We start from the raw sequence: 22,650 nt of genomic DNA, 5'->3' as shown, positions 1-22,650 counted from the left end.
TGTACCACAGACGTGCTCGATGAAGTAAACCCTGAATACTCTGTGACTTCCTGTCTTCGTCTCTCAGCTCAAAGCTGATTGGTTCCCACTGAAGACGTAAATCCATCGAAGACCAGAAGAATAAAAAGACGATCACACAGAAGTCTCCATCCTCAGCTTCTGCTCTTGAGTTGTATTTTCATTCAGAAGAAGTTTTCTGCTGACTCTTCTTTGTAACACAGTTCTTTATTCTGTATTGCTTCCCAGTGAACGACGGTCTGGTGGTTTGTGAGCAGCCCCTCAGGGCCCCTCAGGGACCCGGTCCTCCTCCTCATCGCAGGTCTTCTGAAGGTTTTTCTTGGAGGGCGAGCAGCAGAGCGGTAATGAGCCACAAACTCCTCATCACGGCCTTTCGGGGCTAATTGTCGGTCTCCGTCCTCCCTCACAGCCGGGGGAGTAATGAGGTGTTACGTGATATGATGTCCCCCCTCAGGACACCAAGCCATTCAATGAGAGGTCCGGGGAGCTCAGGGGGACAAAGAGCAGAAGCTAATGGACAGAGACGAGGACGAAAGAGACGGTCGCAGGAGAAAGAAAAGAAAAGTTCCAGAAAGAAGAAATGAAGACGTTGAGCCGAGAGACGGAAGAAGAAACGCTTCACGAGACGAAGACGCTCGTTTATTGATCTCTCTTTATGAAACTAATCATTAGAAGAAGCCTCAGTTAGTCAGTGACTTTGAGAACACACAGAATCTGCTCCCAGTGTACATCTGATTTGGTTTCAGTCATATTTAATAACATAAATAATAATAATCTTTAGTGGGACAGAACATTTCATACAGACGATGATGCTCAAAGTGCTGCACATTCAAATAAAACAGGAAACCTTCTCTTACAGATCAGATGAGTGAAGAAAGGAAGCAGTGTTCACTCACATGTTAACAGATGAACGAGAGCTGAACGTGTTAAAACCAGACTGAAGAAGAGGACGTCATCATCGTCACCTCACTCGTTGGTTTGTGGATGTTTTGAAGCCTCGAGTTCGCCATCTTGTTTTTATCAACCAGTGAACAGGAAGTGACCATATCTGGACTGAGGAGGAGTGACGTAGAGACGCCGTATACGTCTCTGGTAGAGACCTGTCAATCACTGTGTAGCCCCGCCCTAAAGCATCCCCTGCTTTATGGTCTGTTTGACTCTAAATGGACCATAATGTACTAAATGAACATCATGCTGTATTGAAGAAGACTTGAAACTAGAGATTGAGACCATAAACTCATGTTTACAATGTTTAGGCTGCACCTCCTGAGCTGAGACGTTCTCTTAATGGCGTCTACCAGACGTCAGCTTGAGGTCTTTGGAGATGATGGAGGAAGTAATGTGTCATTAAAATGCAATAAGAAGTCCTGTTGTTAAATAGTCATAAAAAATGACAAAACTTACAGTACGCCGAACAAAGTCAAATAAAATGTCATAGTATAGTTAATATAAAAAGCGTCGTAGGATAGTGTGTCTATAGTAAGTCACTGCTAGTAATACATTAAAAAGTTTCCTATAAAACGTCATAAGAAGTCTGTGTGTGGACGTGTCTTCATCAGCAGATTACGGTTATTAGTCACGCAAATCTTCAAACTTTCCAGTATTTCTGCACTTTGTCCAGTTAAAGAAGAACCTGATGAAGAGGACGGTTCATGCTCGACCCGTTTAAAAACACTCAATGCTTCCTCATCTCACAACCGTGGAGATCAACACTCGGGTTCATCTCACAGACCAGGAACGTCTGTAGAACTACAAAGAAATACTAAAGTCCAGATGATGTTCAGAGTTTTTATTAAATAATAGATTCATTAATATGAATCAAAATAAACTGATGAATCAATTAAAAATAACATTTTGACACACAAAGCTCATTAATATCACAGTAATGTGAACATATGATTCCTGATATCTGTTCAGGTTCAGAGTATAAAAGAATGGACCGTCGTGTGTTCGAGTCCAGAGAACATGAAGCAGTGAGGAGAAGAACCCGTAGAGATGTCGGGGAACACGTGACATGAAGCAGTGAGGAGAAGAACCCGTAGAGATGTCGGGGAACACGTGACATGAAGCAGTGAGAAGAACCCGTAGAGATGTCGGGGAACACGTGACATGAAGCAGTGAGGAGAAGAACCCGGAGAGATGTCGGGGAACACGTGACGTGAAGCAGTGAGGAGAAGAACCCGGAGAGATGTCGGGGAACACGTGACGTGAAGCAGTGAGGAGAAGAACCCGTAGAGATGTCGGGGAACACGTGACATGAAGCAGTGAGGAGAAGAACCCGGAGAGATGTCGGGGAACACGTGACATGAAGCAGTGAGGAGAAGAACACGGAGAGATGTCGGGGAACACGTGACATGAAGCAGTGAGGAGAAGAACCCGGAGAGATGTCGGGGAACACGTGACATGAAGCAGTGAGGAGAAGAACCTGGAGAGATGTCGGGGAACACGTGACCTCGGTTTGTTCCAGACGCAGGAGGAGCTGCTCTGCCTCCTCTCATGTGAAGATGTAAAGACTTCTTTCAGGGAAGTCATGAATGAATTAAATGAAGAGTGTAATGATGTGTAAACTCATATCTCATATTCATAAACTACTCTGTTGTCTTCATACTAACCCCGTAAGGACAGAAGTATGAAGTGTTTTATAAAGAAACAGACGCTGAACATCCTGTAAACTATCTCATTTAGCTGATTCACTCTCATGAAGAGTTTTAACACTTCCTGTTTCTAAAGAATTTAAAAACAAACGTTTTTTTGTAAAATCTTCAGAAATGTATATCGTGTTATCATCAGCAGACTATTTGTGACATCACGAGCCGAGTTACAGAAACTAGCTGCTCGAGTGAGCGTGTTCTCGACCTCGAGGAAGAGCTAAGGACACGTTAGCGTCATGCTACCAGAGTCCTGCTGGTTGTTACTAACTACAGCTGGTCATGGCCGTGACGTTGAACATGAAGAACGTCTCATTATGACGATCGCCGGACAGGAAGTCAACTTGAGTGTGCGTCACTATTGAGCGTCCCCTAGAAACAGCCTCGGTTGTTTCCTGTTCCTGTGTGCAGACGGTGGAGATGAGCTCTCAGGGCCACCGTACTTCACTCAACGTGTTACTGGAACTCTCAACGACGCCTTTAAAGAGTCACAACTACTGAAGAATAAACAATCAGCCCTACAGGTCGACATCAAGCTGTCTTATTGTTATTATTATTATATTAATGTGGAGGCAGCTCGCTGATCACATGTTCCCCTGAATAGTATCTGTACAACACGTGTGTTTGTCCGTGTTTCAAAGGTTTACATGCTGGAACTCTTCTCACCTCTCAACTCTCACACGTGTGAAAGTGAAGAAGATTCTGATCATAGAGGAAGAGGAGGAGGGAAGGGTCAGGGGTGAGGAACAGATGAAGAAGAGGAAGAAGGAGAAGAGCAGGTGCATCGATTAGAAAAACGAGTCCCTCCTCTCGTCGTTTTATTGCAGAAGAAGAAGAAGAAGAAGAAGAAGAAGAAGAAGAAGAAGAAGAAGAAGAAGAAGAAGAAGAGGCGTTCAGTAGAGAAAGTTGAAAGTTCTTTCAGCCCCGTCGCTCATCTTGGAGCTTGTGTTGTGTTCAAGTGCTCTCTGTTCTTCAGAGTTCTGTTCACATGAACACTCCTCCTTCTGCCTGCCTGAACTTCTGTCCATCTTTTCTTTCTCTTCTTCTCTAAAGTTCTTGTTTCTTTTACTCTCTCCTCCATCTTTTTGTCCTCCCTTTCCTTACTTCCTCCACTACTCTCTTTCACCTTTCCTCCATTTCTCCTCTCTCCTCTTCCTCCCAACCCCCTCCATCTTTTTCTTTCCCCCCTTTATTTCTTACCCTCTGCAACAGACAGATAGGTAAGCAGGCAGACAGACAGGCAGGAGCGTCCCGTCCAATCAGGAGTCTTGGTTTTGATCACATGCCTGTGGAGGAGAGTCCCAGGCCGGAAGCTTTGCTCATGCAGGGTAAACCTTGAGCTCCGGATTTCGGGAAGTCGTTGGTCACAACTCGTAGGTTCTCTCCTCCGAGCCCCGAAGCTCCTCCTCCTCCTCCTCCTCCTCCATAACCGCCCCCCACGCCTCCTCCTCCTCCTCCTCCGGTGCTCGTCATGGCGGCATCGATGAGCTCCTGCAGAAGAGAGAAAGAGGAAAGAAATTCAAAGACACATCGTTCACCAGAAGTGGTTCATAAACTAGACACAGATCAACACAAATGATTATTATCACTACTTTATGAGAACTGTGTTGAAGAGAGAGTGTGTGTATTTAAACATATACTGTATATATATATGTGTATATAAACTAGTGCTGGGCAACGATTCAAATTTTTAATCGCGATTAATCTCATTGTTATGTCAAAGTTCAATAATGAATTATAAAGTAGTGTATTGCGCACTTTTATTTTAAAGTGCTGCTCTATGAACTAAAGGTGAATAACATTGTGTGTAAACACTTTAAACACATCAGGTTGTTGTTAGCAGCAGTGTTCTCTTCACACAGCAGCAGTTCTATCTCTTCACTATCTGTGCTCAGTGTGTGACTGTGTGTGAAACGTTCCACTGCTGTGCAACAGGAACATGTTTCACACCTTTCATCTACATGTGTGTGTTGTGTCTTCATGACAGTCAGAGCATGTGATGCAGCTCTACTCTTCATCACTATGATGCTGTAACTCACCTTCATCACCTCTGAGTTACAGCATCATAGTGATGAAGAGTAGAGCTGTTTTGAATTCACTACTTTTGAATTCATTATTGAACTTTGCCATAACAATGAGATTAATCGCGATTAAAAATTTGAATCGTTGCCCAGCACTAATATATATATATATGTATATAAACATATACTGTATTTTATGTTATGTATATTTCTTTCAGGATGTAAACAGGTTAGAAATATAAAGATAGAAGCTGAAGTGTAAAAGTGAACAACACATCACCTGTTACAACCACTAAACATTCCGTATACCTATAGTAGCTAGCGTCGCATAGACGTGCTAACGCTAGTGACTGCTGTGCTAACGTACTCTGCTATAGTTCTTTAAACCTTCAGCCTCTCCAGGTATCACTGTGATCCACTAAATCAGAAACCAGTACAGAGAGCGATGCCACGCTGTGATTGGACAGTCTGCGTCAGAGGGGGCGGGACTTACCGAGAGGTCAGTTAAGACGTGAATAGACCAGACCCACCTTCATTCTTCGGGACTCGATCCGGGACTTGTAGCAGAACTCGACCAGAGCCACCAGCATGGCGAGTCCCAGCCCTCCGATCAGGATGTAGAACACTCCGGCCACGTTGCTCAGACTGAGCGCGCTCGTCTTGTCCTGTCGGCGCAGAGGGGTCGGGGGTCAGGGACAACCAATCGTGGTGCAGATATATCATGACATCACTACTGTTAGAATAAGAATCATAATATAATCTTTTCTAACTAACGAGACACCTGTTATCTTTCAAAGGCTGTGATGAAGAGGCTGTAAGATGAACCATGTATATCATATCTAGTTGACTACATCATGTTGACGTGTGAGTGATTTCTGCATCCTATTCTGTCTAAATACAGTTACTTCATCCTGTCATCCGTCTGCTCTACACCTTTAACCTGCTGACCTCCTGTCTGAAGTTGCTTCTGTACGGTTTCTTTTCTTCATTGACTCTTATCCTACATACCTCTCATGCTTCACGTCTGTAACTTCCTCTATTCATCTGTATTATTCCCGTCTGCTGCTCTCATCTCGTCTCAACAGAGTTTTCTCATGAACAATGTTACGCAACTTTCTTTGGCTTTGACCTGCATGAAAAACTGTTATTGAAAATCTGGTTCTTTAATAAAAAGTCAAAAGTGTACAAGCTTGTGTAAACAAAACAAAGAAAGCTCCCAAGGTGCATCTGGGCAGGGAACGTCCAATCAGAGAGCTTCTAATGTGGTTGCGTTTGCTGCTAAAGATTATAATGTTGAAATAAATGAGTAAACTGTTGTATTGGAAAGTATTGTGACATAGAAGCGGTTGCAGAGGCTCATGGGTAATGTAGTATTTAGAGCTGTTGTTAAACTTACGGCCAAATTCTTAAAAACTGGTGATCAGAACATAAACTTGTATTGATTATTCAGTGAGTCTTGAGGTTCTATGTCAACTAGTAAATTCGTTATAATCCGCTTCGCAACTCTATGAAAGATGCAGTTGCATTGTGGGAAATGTAGTATCCAGCATATAGGATTTGTCTCTTGGGAATCCCCCAGCACCCCTTTAATCTCCATTTCTGACAGTAACACCTTTTCTATTGCCTCACACCACAGCCTTTGATAATAATCCATATGTATTCATCCGTCACATGCAGCTTCATGCAGAGAAATGCAAACAAAGAAAGAGTCTCTAACGACTGATCGTTTATGTAAATGATTTCTCTTAAAGTTCACATTTCTACATAAATTCTGACTCAATCTGTAAAGAAGAACAAATCCTCCTTAAAGAGGGATTTGATTGGTTGTTGAGCTCTTGTTTCTATGACATAAGTGGTTGTTTTTCTGTCACATGCATCTCTTGTTTTGGTGGGCGTGGCTTAGCTCTGACATCCAATGGCATGCAGCCTGTTCCAAAAAAAACAAAACCGAACAGGAGGAAACAGCACTCAGAGTGGGCGGGGCCTCTCTTCAACAGGAAGTGTTGTGATGTTGGGGTGAGCCTATCAGAGAGCTTTCCTCTCCACACTGTCGCGTTAACTCTCAGCCAATCAGCTTCCGTCAAATTATAGTAAAAGACACTTAAAGTCAGACTGAAGTCAAGTTATTTAAAATAACAGAGGAACACTGTTTTGTTTTTAAAGAGTAACTAAATCTCAAACTCTTATTTTGAGTATGCACTCTTACAATAAGGGTTCCAAACGGGTTCTTCCTAAAGAGCTGAGGTTCTAAAACTATTTACTTCTGAAGAGCCTCTTTTTAAGAAAGTTGTTTTTAAGTTTTTTTTGTAGCAGTAACAGCTCCATTTTAGTCCAAAGAACCCTTTTTTAAAAATAAAGCATTCTTCAATGATTGTTGAAAGAATGGGCGGAACGGGGTGGAACCTTTACACCACTATAGAACCTCTCATATGGGGTTAATGGTGGAACCTTTACACCACTATAGAACCTCTCATATGGGGTTAATGGTGGAACCTTTACACCACTATAGAACCTCTCATACGGGGTTAAGGGTGGAACCTTTACACCACTATAGAACCTCTCATACAGGGTTAAGGGTGGAACCTTTATACAACTATAGAACCTCTCATACGGAGTTAAGGGTGGAACCTTTACACCGCTGTAGAACCTCTCATACGGGGTTAAGGGTGGAACCTTTACACCACTGTAGAACCTCTCATACGGGGTTAAGGGTGGAACCTTCACACCACTATAGAACCTCTCATACGGGGTTAAGGGTGGAACCTTTACACCACTGTAGAACCTCTCATACAGGGTTAAGGGTGGAACCTTTACACCACTGTAGAACCTCTCATACGGGGTTAAGGGTGGAACCTTCACACCACTATAGAACCTCTCATACGGGGTTAAGGGTGGAACCTTTACACCACTGTAGAACCTCTCATACGGGGTTAAGGGTGGATCCTTTACACCACTATAGAACCTCTCATATAGGGTTAAGGGTGGAACCTTCACACCACTATAGAACCTCTCATACGGGGTTAAGGGTGGAACCTTTACACCACTGTAGAACCTCTCATACGGGGTTAAGAGTGGATCCTTTACACCACTATAGAACCTCTCATACAGGGTTAAGGGTGGAACCTTTACACCACTAGTTTGGTAACGTGAGTTCAGTCTGACGTCTAGTTTGTCTTCTCGACAGACTGATGGTTCGTTAGAGACGGTCTGTCACAGCGAGTTCAGAGGAAACAGGAGGTCCATGACAGATTGGAGACGAAAACATCAGTGTGTGTGTGTGTGTGAGAGAGGAGGAAGAGGAGGGTGGTAAAGCTGTGGTCAGTAGCTTCAATTCCATCAAGTTTTGGTTAGCAGCCACAGACAGACAGAGAAAGAGAGAGAGACAGAGAGACAGAGACAGAGAGAGACAGGTCCGTCTGTCTGTGGCGGCTTCACAGTGAACTGTGCTGACCACAGAACATTCTGGAGAACAGAAGGAAGGCTGAGCAGAGAAAAGCCTCTGAGAGGAATCTGATGTGGAGACGTGAGAACCCTCTTATCTCAGAGAACGTCTGCTGAAGCTCAGCTCATTCTCTCATCAATTTGCATACATTTATCTGACTGCACGCAGAGTTTGGAACAAGTTTTGTGGGAAATAGGTTCATGAAATGTACTCAGCCTCTCAGTTTAGGTACAAATTGGAGTGGTGAGGTTTTCACATGCCATCAGAATACTTAAAGGTGTTCATGTTTGAGTTATATCCTCCAGCTCTTCAGAACGGTCAGCTGAACAGCAGCGTTACACTCGAAAAGCTAAAAGTTCTTCAACAAACCAAAAATATAACCTCACTTATTCTAATCACAAAGACAGACGTTTGTGCCAGCAGGTATTGAATTTAAATGTATTAGATCTAAAATACTGTTTTTGTGTTCAATAAAAAGATCGATACCACTCTCATGTCTGTACAGTAAATAGCTGGTTGGGTTAGCTTAGCATGAAGACTGGAAACGGAGGGAAACTGCTAGCTTGGCTCCATCCAAATTTAACAAAATACAACCACCAGCAGCTCTACAGGTCACTGGAGGTCTGGCATCAAAACACGTCTTCATTTGAAGAAATGAAGTTGAACTTTGCCACCAAAAGAGTTTACCATCAGGCTGAACATGTCTCATACTGCCCTCTCTGGTTTAAGTATTTATAACTTGAAATATCGAAACATTTCACATTCGGTATTAAATCAAAATTCAACACCTGGTGGCAAAAATAGCCGTCCAGAAAGATGACCCATGACGATGCGTTGTGATTACTATTCCTGTTATTGTGTTTGCGATGAGCCCATACTCATAGATCTAGAGTTACATCTAGGTAACTGTTAAAATGCTTATAAACAGTCTGAGTTGGACCAGAAAAACTCCCAATTAGCACATACAAACATCTCTTTTCTAGCATTCTTAGAGAAAGTTGATATCTGAAAAAACTTTTCTTTTCAGAGTGTACCTGCTGAAGTTTGGGGGTTTGGGTCTGATGGGGTACGGGGTGGGGTGGGGTGAACCAACACATGACCTCAGGGACCGAGCAACCTCAAGAACTGACCTTTCTGCCGGAGTCCTTGTGTCCACACTCGCCCTTGTCATACCACCACTTGTTTTTCAACTTGTCTAAGACGGCTTGTTCATTGAGCTTCAGTACTGCTAGGTTTACTGGGATTCTTCAAAGAACCAAGGGAGGAAGGGAGGGGGGGTTGGGAATAACATAAATAACATTATGCACCTCCATGTTGTTATGTTATTGTTCAGCTGCACAGCGACGGGCTGCGCTGGCTACAGCAGCAACCATTTTAGCAGAAACTGGCGGTTGCAGAACAGATGCTTTGGTAACAGAGAACACCTCAACATCAACAGTAAGAGAAACAGAACACAGGCAGTCACACATAGAAACAGTTTCCTGCTAAATGTCAGCGTAAAAGTGATATGCTTTAATACTCCATCTAGCTTGGCTTGGCCTGACTCCCTACGTGCGAGATGTGTATTACTATATCACTTTGGGTAACCGGCAAGAGCTGCAAACACTGCGGGATCTTTGAGTTTACGGAACAGTCTGCTGTCCAAGAGCCGGAAAACATGGAATCTGTCTCATGTTGTGGTGGTTTCACTTTTTGGTGAGATGAAGTCAACAAGGACCGACGTTACGGTAACGTGAGGGGTATTTTACAAGGCCAGCTGGATCATCCTGCTTTATTGACGGTTAGCTTGCCTTAATTTGTGGTTTGGAATTATCTCCAGGAACAGACTCTATAGATTATGTTTCTATACAAATGCCTAATTACATGATGCCTGTATAGATATAATACAAGTATACATAAACCAGTGGCCCAGTGTCCTACCTGAGCTGACCAAATTAAGAAATGCTTTTGTGAGCACTCTTTCACAAGCTGCAGATGAACGTCCTGCAGGGCTCTGGTGTCTAGTGGCCGAGCTGAAACGCCTCCGTATCGACTGGAACAGACATCGGCAATGACTCGCTCCTGACAGAGAGTCGCCCTGTTCTCAAACCACCAACGTTTTAGGGCAGTTTCACATCAAAGATCATGTGCTAGCAGAGACGCTATTTTACATTTTATTTCTTGAAAATCTTTTGTTGCATGCAGGTGTGAACCTGGATGACATTGGATCATCTGTTTCTGAAAGTTAAACTTCATTTCTCCCGACAGCTGAGGTGTGTTCTTGTAAGATACCCCGTGGATCAGTAGGTTGATGGATCGGATCCCCTCCTGTTCCAGAGGTAGAACCAAATGTTTCTACAACGGTGGAAGAACCCAACAGTAGGTTTCAGGTAGAGTTTCAGCGGTGCCATCCCGAGTGTTTCAGGCTTGATTAAGCCGTGGGTTGTTGCCGGTTACCCCGGCGGCCATTGCCTGTCGTTACCCGTTGGGGAGTTACGGTGATCTGACCTTGGAGTCCCCTCCCCCGGTGCCGCACTCTCCCTTGTCATACCACCATCTGTTTTTCAATTTGTCCAACAGGCCCTGCTCGTTCAGTTTTAATACTGCCAAGTTTACAGGGTTTCTACGGGGATGATAGTGATGAGGGATAGAAGGTCACCAGGTGTTATTATCATTACATGTCTCTACTGAGGACAGGCATGTTATTATCATTACATGTCTCTACTGAGGACAGGCATGTTATTATCATTACATGTCTCTACTGAGGACAGGCATGTTATTATCATTACATGTCTCTACTGAGGACAGGCATGTGTTTATCATTACATGGACGCTTCTTCAAAGGACAACGTCACCGCTCTTCAAACCAGACCTTGTTAAGATGTTGTTTCCCATCTTTTAAGGTTGTGCATATCACATCCACATAGCTTTAGTGTGAAAGACTGCAGCCACTCACTGGGATTAAACACTATGTAATGTCTTGTATGTTCTGCAGGAGCAGTCACAGAACACTCTTCATTCCTGCGTCCAGATAGAAGACAAAAGAAAGAGCATAACGCCCGGCACTACAACCTGAAGACTACCGTCGTTTAATGTCCTCTACCACTCCAACCTCAACATTATTCTTTATGAATATCAGGGACGACCTGAAAGGTCAGGTGACTTCCATAGAAAGGCATCTTGTTCAGGGTCCTAATCATGAGTGATGCCCTGGTTGCAGTAACGCTGGCGTTGGACTCTGTGGCGGTGAGGAGGGCACTGAGTTATAAAGTAGAGCTTTCTGTTCACTACGTAATCTCTGTGAAGAGATGAGATTGTGGATACGAGCAGCAAAACAACACGATGTGTGGCGTCACCCTGCATGATAAAGGAAGTGACTTCAATGATTTGGGAGGACGTCACAGTCAGAGAAGCCATTTGAGAAGAACCCCAGAGAGGATCTCTTTTGACAGACTGGGAGGACATCCACGGGTACAACTTGGACATGCTGGGGAGACTACATTTCCCAACTGGCCCATGACCACCTGGGGATCCTCCAGGAGGAGCTGGAGGGAGGAGGCCAGTGATCGGGTTAGTTCCCCAATGGAAGCTATCTGTGAGGTGTACCGGTGAAGGAAACAACTTCTTCATACGGTCTGGGTTGAAAAGGAGTAAACGAATCCTGTTACTGACGACTGCGCAGCAATTCTCCACTTGCATTCATTTCCATTCATGAACTGATAAATAAAGGAGGAACAACAGTCACCTGTTTAGACATAAATACAGAGTGGAATATTCAATTATTGTTGTAATAAAGGAAATTGTTTACCTACAATATACACGAATACACACAAGCTGCCTGTTGTTCCCCTTTACACACCAGTGATGCTCGAGGCCATAGAGGCCATAGTTGTCATGTGTACGTGACACGTGACACATGAAACATGAAACATGACACATGAAACATGAGCCAACCAGTACTCCTTCAGTGTGACGGGACAATAACAACAATTGATGTGATGAAGGCAAGAGTTTTGTTCCAAAGTGCATTATGTTTACTAAAAAAAGAATATACGGAGGATTAGTTTCTTCATTCAATCACACAACACAGTGGTCGTTACAGACACACCTGGTGGAGATGTGCTCCAACTGAGAACCTTCACTTCAGTTCAGTGAATATCAGAGAATATCATACATTAGACACAATAGATTCTTTTAATGAAAGGTTTTATCTGACAGTAGCGATGGATGGATGGATGGATGGGTAGATGGATGGATGGATAGATGGGTAGATGGATGGATGGGTAGATGGATGGATGGATGGATGGGTAGATGGATGGGTAGATGGATGGATGGATGGATGGGTAGATGGATGGGTAGATGGATGGATGGATGGATGGGTAGATGGATGGATGGATGGGTAGATGGATGGATGGATGGATGGGTAGATGGGTAGATGGATGGATGGATGGGTAGATTGATGGATGGATGGATGGATGGGTAGATGGATAGATGGGTAGATGGATGGATGGATGGATGGGTAGATGGATGGATGGATGGATGGGTAGATGGATGGATGGATAGATGGGTAGATGGATGGATGGGTAGATGGGTGGATGGATGGGTAGATGGATGGATGGATAGATGGGTAGATGGATGGATGGGTAGATGGATGGACGGATGATGGATGGGTAGATGGATGGATGGATGGGTAGATGGATGGATGGGTAGATGGATGGATGGATGGGTAGATGGATGGATAGATGGATGGATGGGTAGATTGATGGATGGATGGATGGATGGGTAGATAGATGGATGGATGGATGGATGGATGGATGGGTAGATGGATGGATAGATGGATGGGTAGATGGATGGATAGATGGATGGATGGATAGATGGGTAGATGGATGGATGGGTAGATGGATGGATGGATGGATGGGTAGATGGATGGATAGATGGATGGGTAGATGGATGGATAGATGGATGGATGGATAGATGGGTAGATGGATGGATGGGTAGATGGATGGATGGATAGATGGGTAGATGGATGATGGCTGGGTAGATGGATGGATGGATGGGTAGATGGAAGGATGGATGGATAGATGGGTAGATGGATGGATGGATAGATGGATGGAAGGATGGATGGATAGATGGATGGATGGGTAGATGGATGGATGGACGGATGGATGGGTAGATGGATGGATGGATGGGTAGATGGATGGATGGATGGGTAGATGGGTAGATGGAAGGATGGATGGGTAGATGGATGAATGGATGGATAGAGAGGTCAGTATTGTGGTGATTGTAGTGAGACAGGCAGGTTGGCAATCAGACAGGCATTACAGACGACATGACAACAAACAGGGAAACAGGCCGACAGACTGAAACACTGAGACAGAAACACACATATGGACAAAGACGAACAAAAAAAAGAGAGAGAGACAAGACAGACAAAGAGACAGATTAACAGACTGACAGTCGGACAGACAGACTGACAGACAGACACACACAGTAAACTGACAGACTGTTAGGACCTGTTTCTAAAACCTGGATGTGTTGTTAACGGAGGGCTCCGTGCTCTGCAGAGGTCGGACCAAGTCACCGAGTCTCTTTAGTTCTCTTTCGTTTAATAATGTATTTTATCATTAAGTCACACTTGAAAAACTAGAAATACTTTGTCATTACTACGTCTTTCAAGTATTTATACTTGTCAGAGTACAATATTCACTCATAAACTTCTCATTTAGTTTCACAGTTCATGACTCAAAGAGGTAAAACAGGAGAGAGTTTGTCAGAACTTATTTTCTTCTTCTTCCATTAATCCTGTGTCGACCCCTCAGATGTATCTGGTGACCCTGTGGAGGGGCTCGGGCCCTAGGTTGGGACCCACTGGACTCGGGCCCTAGGTTGGGACCCACTGGACTAAACTCTCTGACTGTATATAACTTAGTTACAGTAACATGCTGCTGCAGTACTCACTATCTGATAATATAATATATAGACACACATTGGTGACATTCTACTGCACAATGAGTACTTTTCCCAGTAATGCTTGTGTACTTTTGTGAATGTTTAGGACATTTACTTGTACTGGAGTATTTTCACAGTTTTTACTGGTACTTTTACTGAGTGTACTTTCTCCAAAACTCAACTATTGTGACATGAAAACCCATGAGATCCTCCCAGTCCTCTGTCTCATCACACTATCACCCTGATGGTGAAAGAAATGCCCTTTCCTGTCGAGTCACTGCTGCTGCTGATCCAAGTCCTCCAGAAGTCCAGTCTGAAGTCATCACACATGAGTTGAGTCCAGACCTCTGCAGAGGTTCCCAGAACTTATTCATGTTATGAAACAAAGTTTAATACATCGAGGTGATAAAAGAATGATAGTAATACAACGTGTCATCACACAGACACCACAGGACACCAACATGGAGACTCAGAGTGTACCTGAGGGCCGATCCTTTGGGCGTGGCCACTCCGTAACCTTTGGAGTCCAGGTTTCCTCCTACTTTCATGGTGTCGCAGGGCTTCCTCTGCTCGATGTACTCGTTCATGGACGACTCCAGCAGGTAGGCGTACTTCCCCTTCGACTTCCTGACCCTCATCACGCCCTCGGGGGTGCTCTTGACGAACACCGTGGGGTCGGCGCTCCGCATGTACGACCACATCTTCTCAAAGACGGCGATCTTTGACCGCTAAAGTAGAAGAAGAAAGAGGTCATCGGGGTGTCATGTAGACTCCTTTCTGTTTAGGCACAGTAACTGAAGCTAGCTAACGCTGGCTGTCAGGTTTCCTTAATAACAGCTGAAGAACAGCTGTTCTGCTCTAAAGTCATGTTCTAGTTCTACTTCTACTCATCATGGTTCTGTTTCCACAGAGGAGCAGGGCTTTTATTTTGAAGTGAACAACCAAAGCCACACAGAGAGAGATGTGACCGGAGAAGAAGAAAGCCTGTTTGGTGTTCAGACGTGTTTTACAGCTCTTCACTTAAGAAAGTCAAAGAATGCAGAACATGGTCGTCTTCAGAGCAACAGAGAAGAAGAGAACGAAGCGCTTCACAGTTCCTAACAGAACCCATGTCAGAAGGCCTCACCTTGAAGAACTCTTTGGTGGAGCCTCCGTCCAGAGTACCGTAGGCGATCTCGGTCTGCTTGGCCAGGTCCTCTGAGCCCTCGATGGGCGACACCATCCTCTCCACGGTGAGGAAGGCGGCCAGGTTGGCTGTATAGGAGGAGATGATGATGAGGGTGAAGAACCACCAAACTCCTCCCACGATTCGACCGGAGAGAGACCTGAGGAAGAAGACGGGTCAGTGTCATCTCTCTGGACCCACAACGTCACCACGACAGTGTGATGGTCTGTGAACATCAACAGCACCACACGGTGTACTTTGACTTTGTTATGGTCATTTATACTGTTTATTTCTTCATAGAAACACTTCAGATGATAAGGACATAACATATAGTGTTGTTGTTGTCATTATTGTTTGTAGTGAAGTATAATAATGAGCTCAGAGCTCGTGTTGGAAGGTAAACATCATAATTCATCTCTCATATGTTTCATATTAACGTGAACACATCTCCTTCATTCATGGTCCCAGAGGAGGATGAGGATGATGATCTTAACTGCTCCTCACACACACACACACACACACACACACACACACACACACACACACACACACACACTGCAGTAGATCTAGAATAGAAACAGCCTCAGGCCTTCACACAGCTGTAACATACAACTGACCCGGCAGCACGTCACACAGGATTGTCTCATGATAACGCGTGTGTGTGTGAGACGTGTCCACATTAATACGTTCTGTAGACCACTGATGGATTGCTTATGTATCTGTGTGTCTAACTGTGTTTGTGAGGACAGTGTTCGTACAAGGTGAGGGCTGTGGGTGAGGCAGGAGACGATTAGCTTAGCATAAAGACTGGAATCAGAGGGGAACAGCTAGCCTGGCTCTACCTAGAGAGAGTTAATAATCCATAATGTGTGTGAAACATGTTGTGGAAGTCTCAGATATCCTGGTTCATGACATCATCTGGAGCTGTGTTCACACGCCAGCTGTTCAGCACATCTGTAAGAGCACTAAACACACACTGAGCTGTGATCTAATCACAATAAACTCAGACTCATGATGCAGGAATAACTACACAATGATTAAGATTAGGAACAAGTCTGAATCCATGTTTGGACAAACAAATAACTTTTAAAATGTTTGTTTCCTGAATAGAGTCTGCTTCTATCAGTGCTAAGCTAAATGCTAACATTGTAGCAGCTCCATCAGCACTCAACATGACATCATACTCATCACTTTAAAACATGTGTTTGTGTGTGTGTTGTGTTGGTCCAGGTATTGGTCCTGGTCCTGGTCCAGGTGTCCTACCTGGGTGAGATGTCACAGCCCTGCTGCATGAAGGCCCCCAGTGAGAACCACAGAGAGTTAAAGATCCCAAAGTCGTTGGTGTGCTCCAGAGTCTCCTTCTCCTTCTGCTGGTTCTGGTTCTGAGGGAACCCTGAGGAACACCACCATTATCATCGTGTTACTGAGGGACCAGATTCACATGGGACCACCAGGAACATACATGATGAAGGTGATGATGATGATGAAGATGAAGATACCTGGAGAGTGAGCCAGTTCAGAGGAGGAAGTGGGCAGAGCTCGACGAGAGGAAGAGGAGGCCAGAGTCTCATCTTCATCATCAGACTCCTCCCCCTGCCACTCATAGGGGCTGAAGCGGCTCACCTGAGACACAGGAGAAGGACTGTCAGCTCAGGTAGTACAAGTACACAAGTACTGTCAGCTTCAGGTAGTACAAGTACACAAGTACTGTCAGCTTCAGGTAGTACAAGTACACAAGTACTGTCAGCTTCAGGTAGTACAAGTACACAAGGACTGTCAGCTTCAGGTAGTACAAGTACACCAGTACTATCAGCTTCAGGTACTAGTACACAAGGACTGTCAGCTTCAGTAAAAGTACACAAATACTATCAGCTTCAAGTAGTAGAAGTACCCTCTCACCAGGAACAGCACCACGCTGACTCCGATGTAGGCGAACACGATGCACATCCAGATCTCGTAGGCCAGCGGGTCGAGGAAGGAGAACACTCCGGGTTTGGACTTGATGGGCTTCTTGATCATGATGGAGATCCCCAGAGACATGAAGGGTTTGGTGAAGTCGATCACCTGCTCTCTGACCAGAGTGATGGTGAGCGGGGCCACGGCCACGTCAGCCTTCTGCACACACACACCACATCCTGTTCATCACCGACACAAACACCGCCCTGCTGCACCAACACGTGGATCAATACGCCGCTGAAAGTAGTCCCTAACAAAGTCTCCTCTCCTCTCCTCTCTCTCCTCTCTCTCCCCTCTCCCTCCTCTCCTCTCTCTCCTCTCCACCCTCTCTCTCTCCTCTCCTCCCTCCCCTCTCTCCTCTCCTACCTCTCTCCTCTCTCTCCTCTCCTCTCTCCCCTCTCTCTCCTCTCCACTCCCATCTCTCTCCTCTCCCCTCTCTCTCCTCTCCCCTCTCTCTCCTCTCTCCTCTCTCTCCTCCTCCTCTCCCCCTCTCTCCTCTCTCCCCTCTCTCTCCTCTCCTCTCTCTCTCTCTCTCTCTCCTCCTCCTCTCCCCCTCTCTCCCCCTCTCTCCCCTCTCTCCTCTCCTCTCTCTCTCCTCTGTTTCCGTTTCCGGTTGCGTGTGAGTGTGAGTGGTGGACGTGAGAGTGCCGCGGAGGTTTGATTGTATTTTCACTGCTTTGGGATTTGTTCCTCTGTTCTTCTTTTCTCTGCACGTGATCAGGTGAGATACTGAGCAGTGTATTTATCGGTAGAACGTGTGATTAGTGGTGTTTGGTGTTGTTCGGGAGGATGGCGTCCTCCGAGACGCCACGCCCGTCAATCCGGCAGGGAGTCCGGGTAGTTCCACCGGATAGCAGCGTGTCAGTAGAGGAGGTGCTGCTGGCTGTCGGAGAGCAGGTGGGACATGACAAACTCTCCTTTGCATCTCGGATGAATAAAGCTGTGGTTGTGTTCGTGGCGAGCGAAGCTTATGTCCACAACCTGATAGAGAGCGGCGTGTTTATCAGGGACAGCTTCGTGCAGGTCTCTCCGCTCTCAGTGCCCTCTACGCGGATCACCGTGTCTGGTGTTCCGCCGTTTATACCGAACGAGCTGTTAGAAAATGAGCTGCGCAGGTTTGGAAAGTTTGCCAGCGGATTTAAAACAGTCAGTTTGGGGTGTAAGGATCCCAAACTGAAGCACGTGCTGTCTCTTAGGCGGCAGGTCTTCATGTTCCTGGAGTCACCTACACAAACACTGGAGGTGTCCTTCAGGGTTAAACACGGGGAGGGTTCATACATGGTGTACGCTAGCTCGGGACAGATCAAATGCTTTGAGTGTGGAGATGTAGGACACAAACGCTTCGCGTGTCCGCACAAGCAGCAGAGAAGCGCGGAGGCGGAGCCTCAGCCAGCTGTCTTGTGAAGGAGAGGACATGGAGTATGAGAGTGAATCAGATGTTGCATCTAATTCTGAAACGTGCATTAAAAGCACTGATCTGTATTCACTAGAGGAAATAAACTCGTTTTTGGATGTAACTTACAATAGATCTGCAAAAGTGAGTGATTATTTCCCTGACATTGAGAAGTTCATACGATCTGTTGGGGTGGCGCAGAGAAAGGTGGGTTTGGACCTTCTAGATGGAAAAAAGCACGTCCGCCTAAAGAAACACATCACAACCTTGAGGAAAGTAAGGAAAAGTAAAAGGGTTCAAAAAACTAAGACAGTTTAACATGATCATGTGTCACACGGGGTTTTCCACTGCTTACTTCTTATCTTGTCTTACCTCCTTCCATCCTCTGACCTTTCTATGCAGAGCTTCAATTTAGGGTCTTTAAACATCAATGGTGGGCGGGACGGGCATAAAAGAGCATTAATACAGGAGGTTGTAAATCAAAAAAGGTTGGACATCCTCTTTTTGCAAGAAACTCACACCATTCCATCAGATGAAGTAGACTGGGGTTTATGGTGGGAGGGCTCATGCACCCTGAGCCACGGCACCAATCTTAGTGCCGGGGTAGCCGTGCTGTTTAGAACAGCAGCTAATGCAACTGTCCTGTCTGTCACTGAGGTGGTGAAGGGTCGTTTGCTGATGGTGAGGGCAGAGATAGAGAGCTCGCTTTACTGCTTCGTGAACATATATGCACCGAATCAGGGGCCAGAAAGAGCACGCTTCTTTACTACGCTGCAAAACGAACTCCAGAGCTGCCATCAGGAGCAACTGATCATCGGAGGGGATTTTAACTGTACTCTAGACTTCACCATAGACCGAAAGAGTGAGGAACCACACCCACAGTCAGCTCAGAGTCTCCACAACGTCATCACACACTTAGATCTGTTGGACACGTGGAGAATAAAACACCCACTAAACAGACAGTACACATGGGTTAGAGTCAGCAACGACAGGATAAGTGCAGCCAGGCTGGACAGAATTTACATCTCTCGCAGTCTCAGTTCCAGACTGAAGAACAGCACAATCAGTCCAGTTGGGTTCTCTGATCACCACCTCGTCAGTTTAGGCTTGATAACCTCACCAGGTGAAAGGGTTAGCTCCTACTGGCATTTTAATAATAAACTTCTACAGGACAGCACTTTTTGTCAGAGCTTTGGGGTTCTTTGGCAGCAGTGGAAAACTGAAAAAGTTCGTTTCAGTTCTCTGAAACAGTGGTGGGAGGTCGGAAAAGCGCAGATCCGTGTGTTCTGCCAGCAGTACACCTCAAACGCCACCGCTATAATCAAGTCTGCTGTCAAAGACCTTGAAGCCAACATAAACATCATTGAGGAGGGCTTCCAGAGAGACCCAGATCCCGGTGTGGGCCAACTGCTGAAGGAGAGGAGGTTGGAGTTGAGCTCCTTCCTGCAAGAGAGAGTGAAAGGAGCTCTGGTCAGGTCCCGTTTCCTCCAGTTGAAGGACATGGATGCCCCAAGCTCGTTTTTCTTCAACCTGGAGAGATCGGTGGCGCAGAGGAAGCGGATGACCTGTCTGAAGCTCCCAGGAGGCAGGATAACCACTGACCAGAGGGAGATGAGGACCCATGCCGTGGGCTTCTACGCTGCTCTTTTTGGGGAAGAGCAATCCTGTACGGAGAGCAGTAGGGAGCTCCTGGAGGGTCTTCCCCAGCTCAGTCCAGCAGAGAGGGCTACGCTGGACGGAGAGCTGACGCTGGAGGAGCTGACGGTTGCAGTGAACCAGATGGCTTCAGGAAAGACTCCGGGAATCGACGGTCTCTCCTCGGATTTCTTTAAGAAATTCTGGAACATTATCGGTTCTGACTTACACTCTGTTTTGATGGAATGTTTTAAAATAGGATCACTTCCTGTTTCATGCCAGCGGGCAGTACTCTCTCTGCTGCCCAAGAAGGGCGACTTGGCCCTTCTTAAGAACTGGAGACCAGTGGCCCTGCTTTGCACAGACTATAAGGTGCTTTCCAGAGCCTTATCTAACAGACTAAGAGACTACCTGGAAGTGGTTGTAAATAGTGACCAAACGTACTGTATCCCAGATAGAACAGTTATGGACAATATCTTTCTCATCCGTGATGTGCTTGATGTATGTAAATTCCACGATGTCGATGTAGGTATTGTCTCACTAGACCAGGAGAAGGCTTTCGACAGGGTGGGTCATGCATATCTGTTTTCTGCACTCAGGGCTTTTGGGCTTGGTGATGGGTTCTTGGCTTGAGTGGGTTTGCTGTACAGGGGTGCTGAATGTATGGTAAAAATGGGAGCTGGCCTGAGTCGACCGATCCCTGTACGGCGAGGGATAAGGCAGGGTTGTCCTATCTCAGGGCAACTATACAGCCTCGCTTCTGAGCCTCTGTTGTGCAGGCTGAGAAGTCGGCTCAGTGGTCTGTCACTGCCTGGGTCCTCCAGTCTTTGTAGTCCCCTCGCTGTGTCTGCATATGCTGATGATGTAAACATCTTCATCAGGGACCAGGGAGATGTTCTATGTCTGCAGGATACTTTGTCTCTTTATGAGAGGGCTTCATCTGCACGGGTGAACTGGGAAAAATCTGAAGCTTTATTGGTGGGACAGTGGAGACATCAGACGGTGCCTCATCTGCCTGGAGGTCTTCAGTGGGGAAAAGAAGGTCTAAAAGTGCTGGGTGTGTTTTTGGGCTCTGAGGTTTTTGAGAAAAAGAACTGGGAGGGAGTTAAGGAGAAGGTGTGTGCTCGGTTCTCTAGGTGGAGATGGTTACTACCCCAGTTGTCATATAGAGGAAGAGTTCTGGTTGCTAATAACTTGGTTGCCTCGACTCTGTGGCACAGACTCATCGCTCTGACGCCACCTGGAGGCCTCATAGCAGAGATACAGAGGTCTGTCGTGGACTTCTTCTGGTCCGGCCGGCACTGGGTTCGTGCAGCAGCTCTCTATCTGCCTGTGGCAGAGGGGGGGCAGGGTCTCATCGATATCCAGTCCAGGATTGCCTCTTTCAGACTCAGTACACCCCCCCACTCTGCTCATTGCCCCAGCGGTGGGGGACTGGCAGTTGGAGGAAACAAGCTGCTGACGTTCACAACCCCTCACCTGGACAAGTTTCAGGCAGCAGAGAAAAAAGCTATCTATGAAATCTGTGTAAAGGTTGTGAACCTCCGCTCTCTGGCAGGGTTGACAGAGTCGAGGTGGACCGAGTTCTTTGGCCCAGGTTCTTCCCCGAGAGGCAGCTGGAGGTGCATGTACAAGCTGCCCGTTGAAAAACGGACAGCAGACCTCCAGTGGAGGGTTGTACATGGAGCTATAGCCACCAACAGATACCGGGTACACCTGGATCCACAAATTGGGGAGGAGTGTTATTTCTGCTGTCAGACTGAGACCCTGGAACACTTGTTTGTTCAGTGTCCTCGGCTCTCGGCACTCTTTGAACGGTTAAAAAGATGGTTTCAGGGTCTTGGAGAGGTGTTTTCTTTCATGTTGTTCATCTTCGGTCCAAAATACTGCTCAAAACAGAAGGCTGTCCACACAATGGTGAACCTTTTATCTGGTTCTGCCAAGTTGGCCATCTGGTTGACACGGAAGAATCGGGCTCGGGGTGCCGGTAGTGAGGATCCGGTGAAAGTTATGGAGGGACTGTTGAAAGCCCGACTCAGGGTGGAACACACCTACTACCAGACAGTGGACGATTTACAGGCCTTCAGGGACAGATGGACTACTGGGAGCATTCTATGCTCAGTGGGCGCTGGTGGAGAGCTGGTGGTGAACTTCTGAACATATTGATCATTGTAATTGATTGTTTATTTGTTCTTTGGTGCTTTATTTTTGATTATTTGTTTTTATTTTATTGATTTTCTGATTATTAAGTGATGATTTAGAGTGTTTCTGTTTTCACTGCAATAGTGAAATAAAGGGATTTTAAAAACCAAAAACCTGTCCTCTCCTCTCTACATAGAGACTGGTCCCACTCACCCCGTACACCAGTTCTCCCACCATGCCGTTCCACAACTTGGTGTCGGGGTCTCTGGCTCCGTACTTGCCGTCGCCCACCAGCTGCAGCC

The 22,650-nt window shown here is 45.9% G+C and overlaps 1 protein-coding gene across 1 annotated transcript in view; it reads right to left on the bottom strand.

Moving 5' to 3' along the window:
• Positions 1-3,944: 3,944 nt before the first annotated feature.
• Positions 3,945-22,650, bottom strand: part of LOC142941047 (glutamate receptor 1-like) — a 44,263-nt gene continuing 25,557 nt past the window's right edge. Inside the window, exons 9-17 of the mRNA XM_076083302.1 lie at positions 22,562-22,650; positions 17,122-17,337; positions 16,783-16,845; positions 16,486-16,577; positions 15,184-15,382; positions 14,538-14,785; positions 9,260-9,374; positions 5,218-5,352; positions 3,945-4,157 (exon numbers count right to left, since the gene is read on the bottom strand). The exon at positions 22,562-22,650 is cut by the window's right edge and continues 118 nt beyond it. Of these exons, the coding sequence (XP_075939417.1) occupies positions 3,945-4,157; positions 5,218-5,352; positions 9,260-9,374; positions 14,538-14,785; positions 15,184-15,382; positions 16,486-16,577; positions 16,783-16,845; positions 17,122-17,337; positions 22,562-22,650 (1,370 nt within the window). The remainder of the gene's footprint in view (positions 4,158-5,217; positions 5,353-9,259; positions 9,375-14,537; positions 14,786-15,183; positions 15,383-16,485; positions 16,578-16,782; positions 16,846-17,121; positions 17,338-22,561) is intronic.

Source organism: Anarhichas minor, unplaced genomic scaffold (assembly GCF_050575085.1).
Source record: "Anarhichas minor isolate MPS153535 unplaced genomic scaffold, ASM5057508v1 ptg000126l, whole genome shotgun sequence".
Lineage (NCBI taxonomy): Eukaryota > Metazoa > Chordata > Actinopteri > Perciformes > Anarhichadidae > Anarhichas > Anarhichas minor.
Note: the sequence above shows the minus strand (reverse complement) of the source record. Positions and strands in the feature narration are given on the sequence as shown.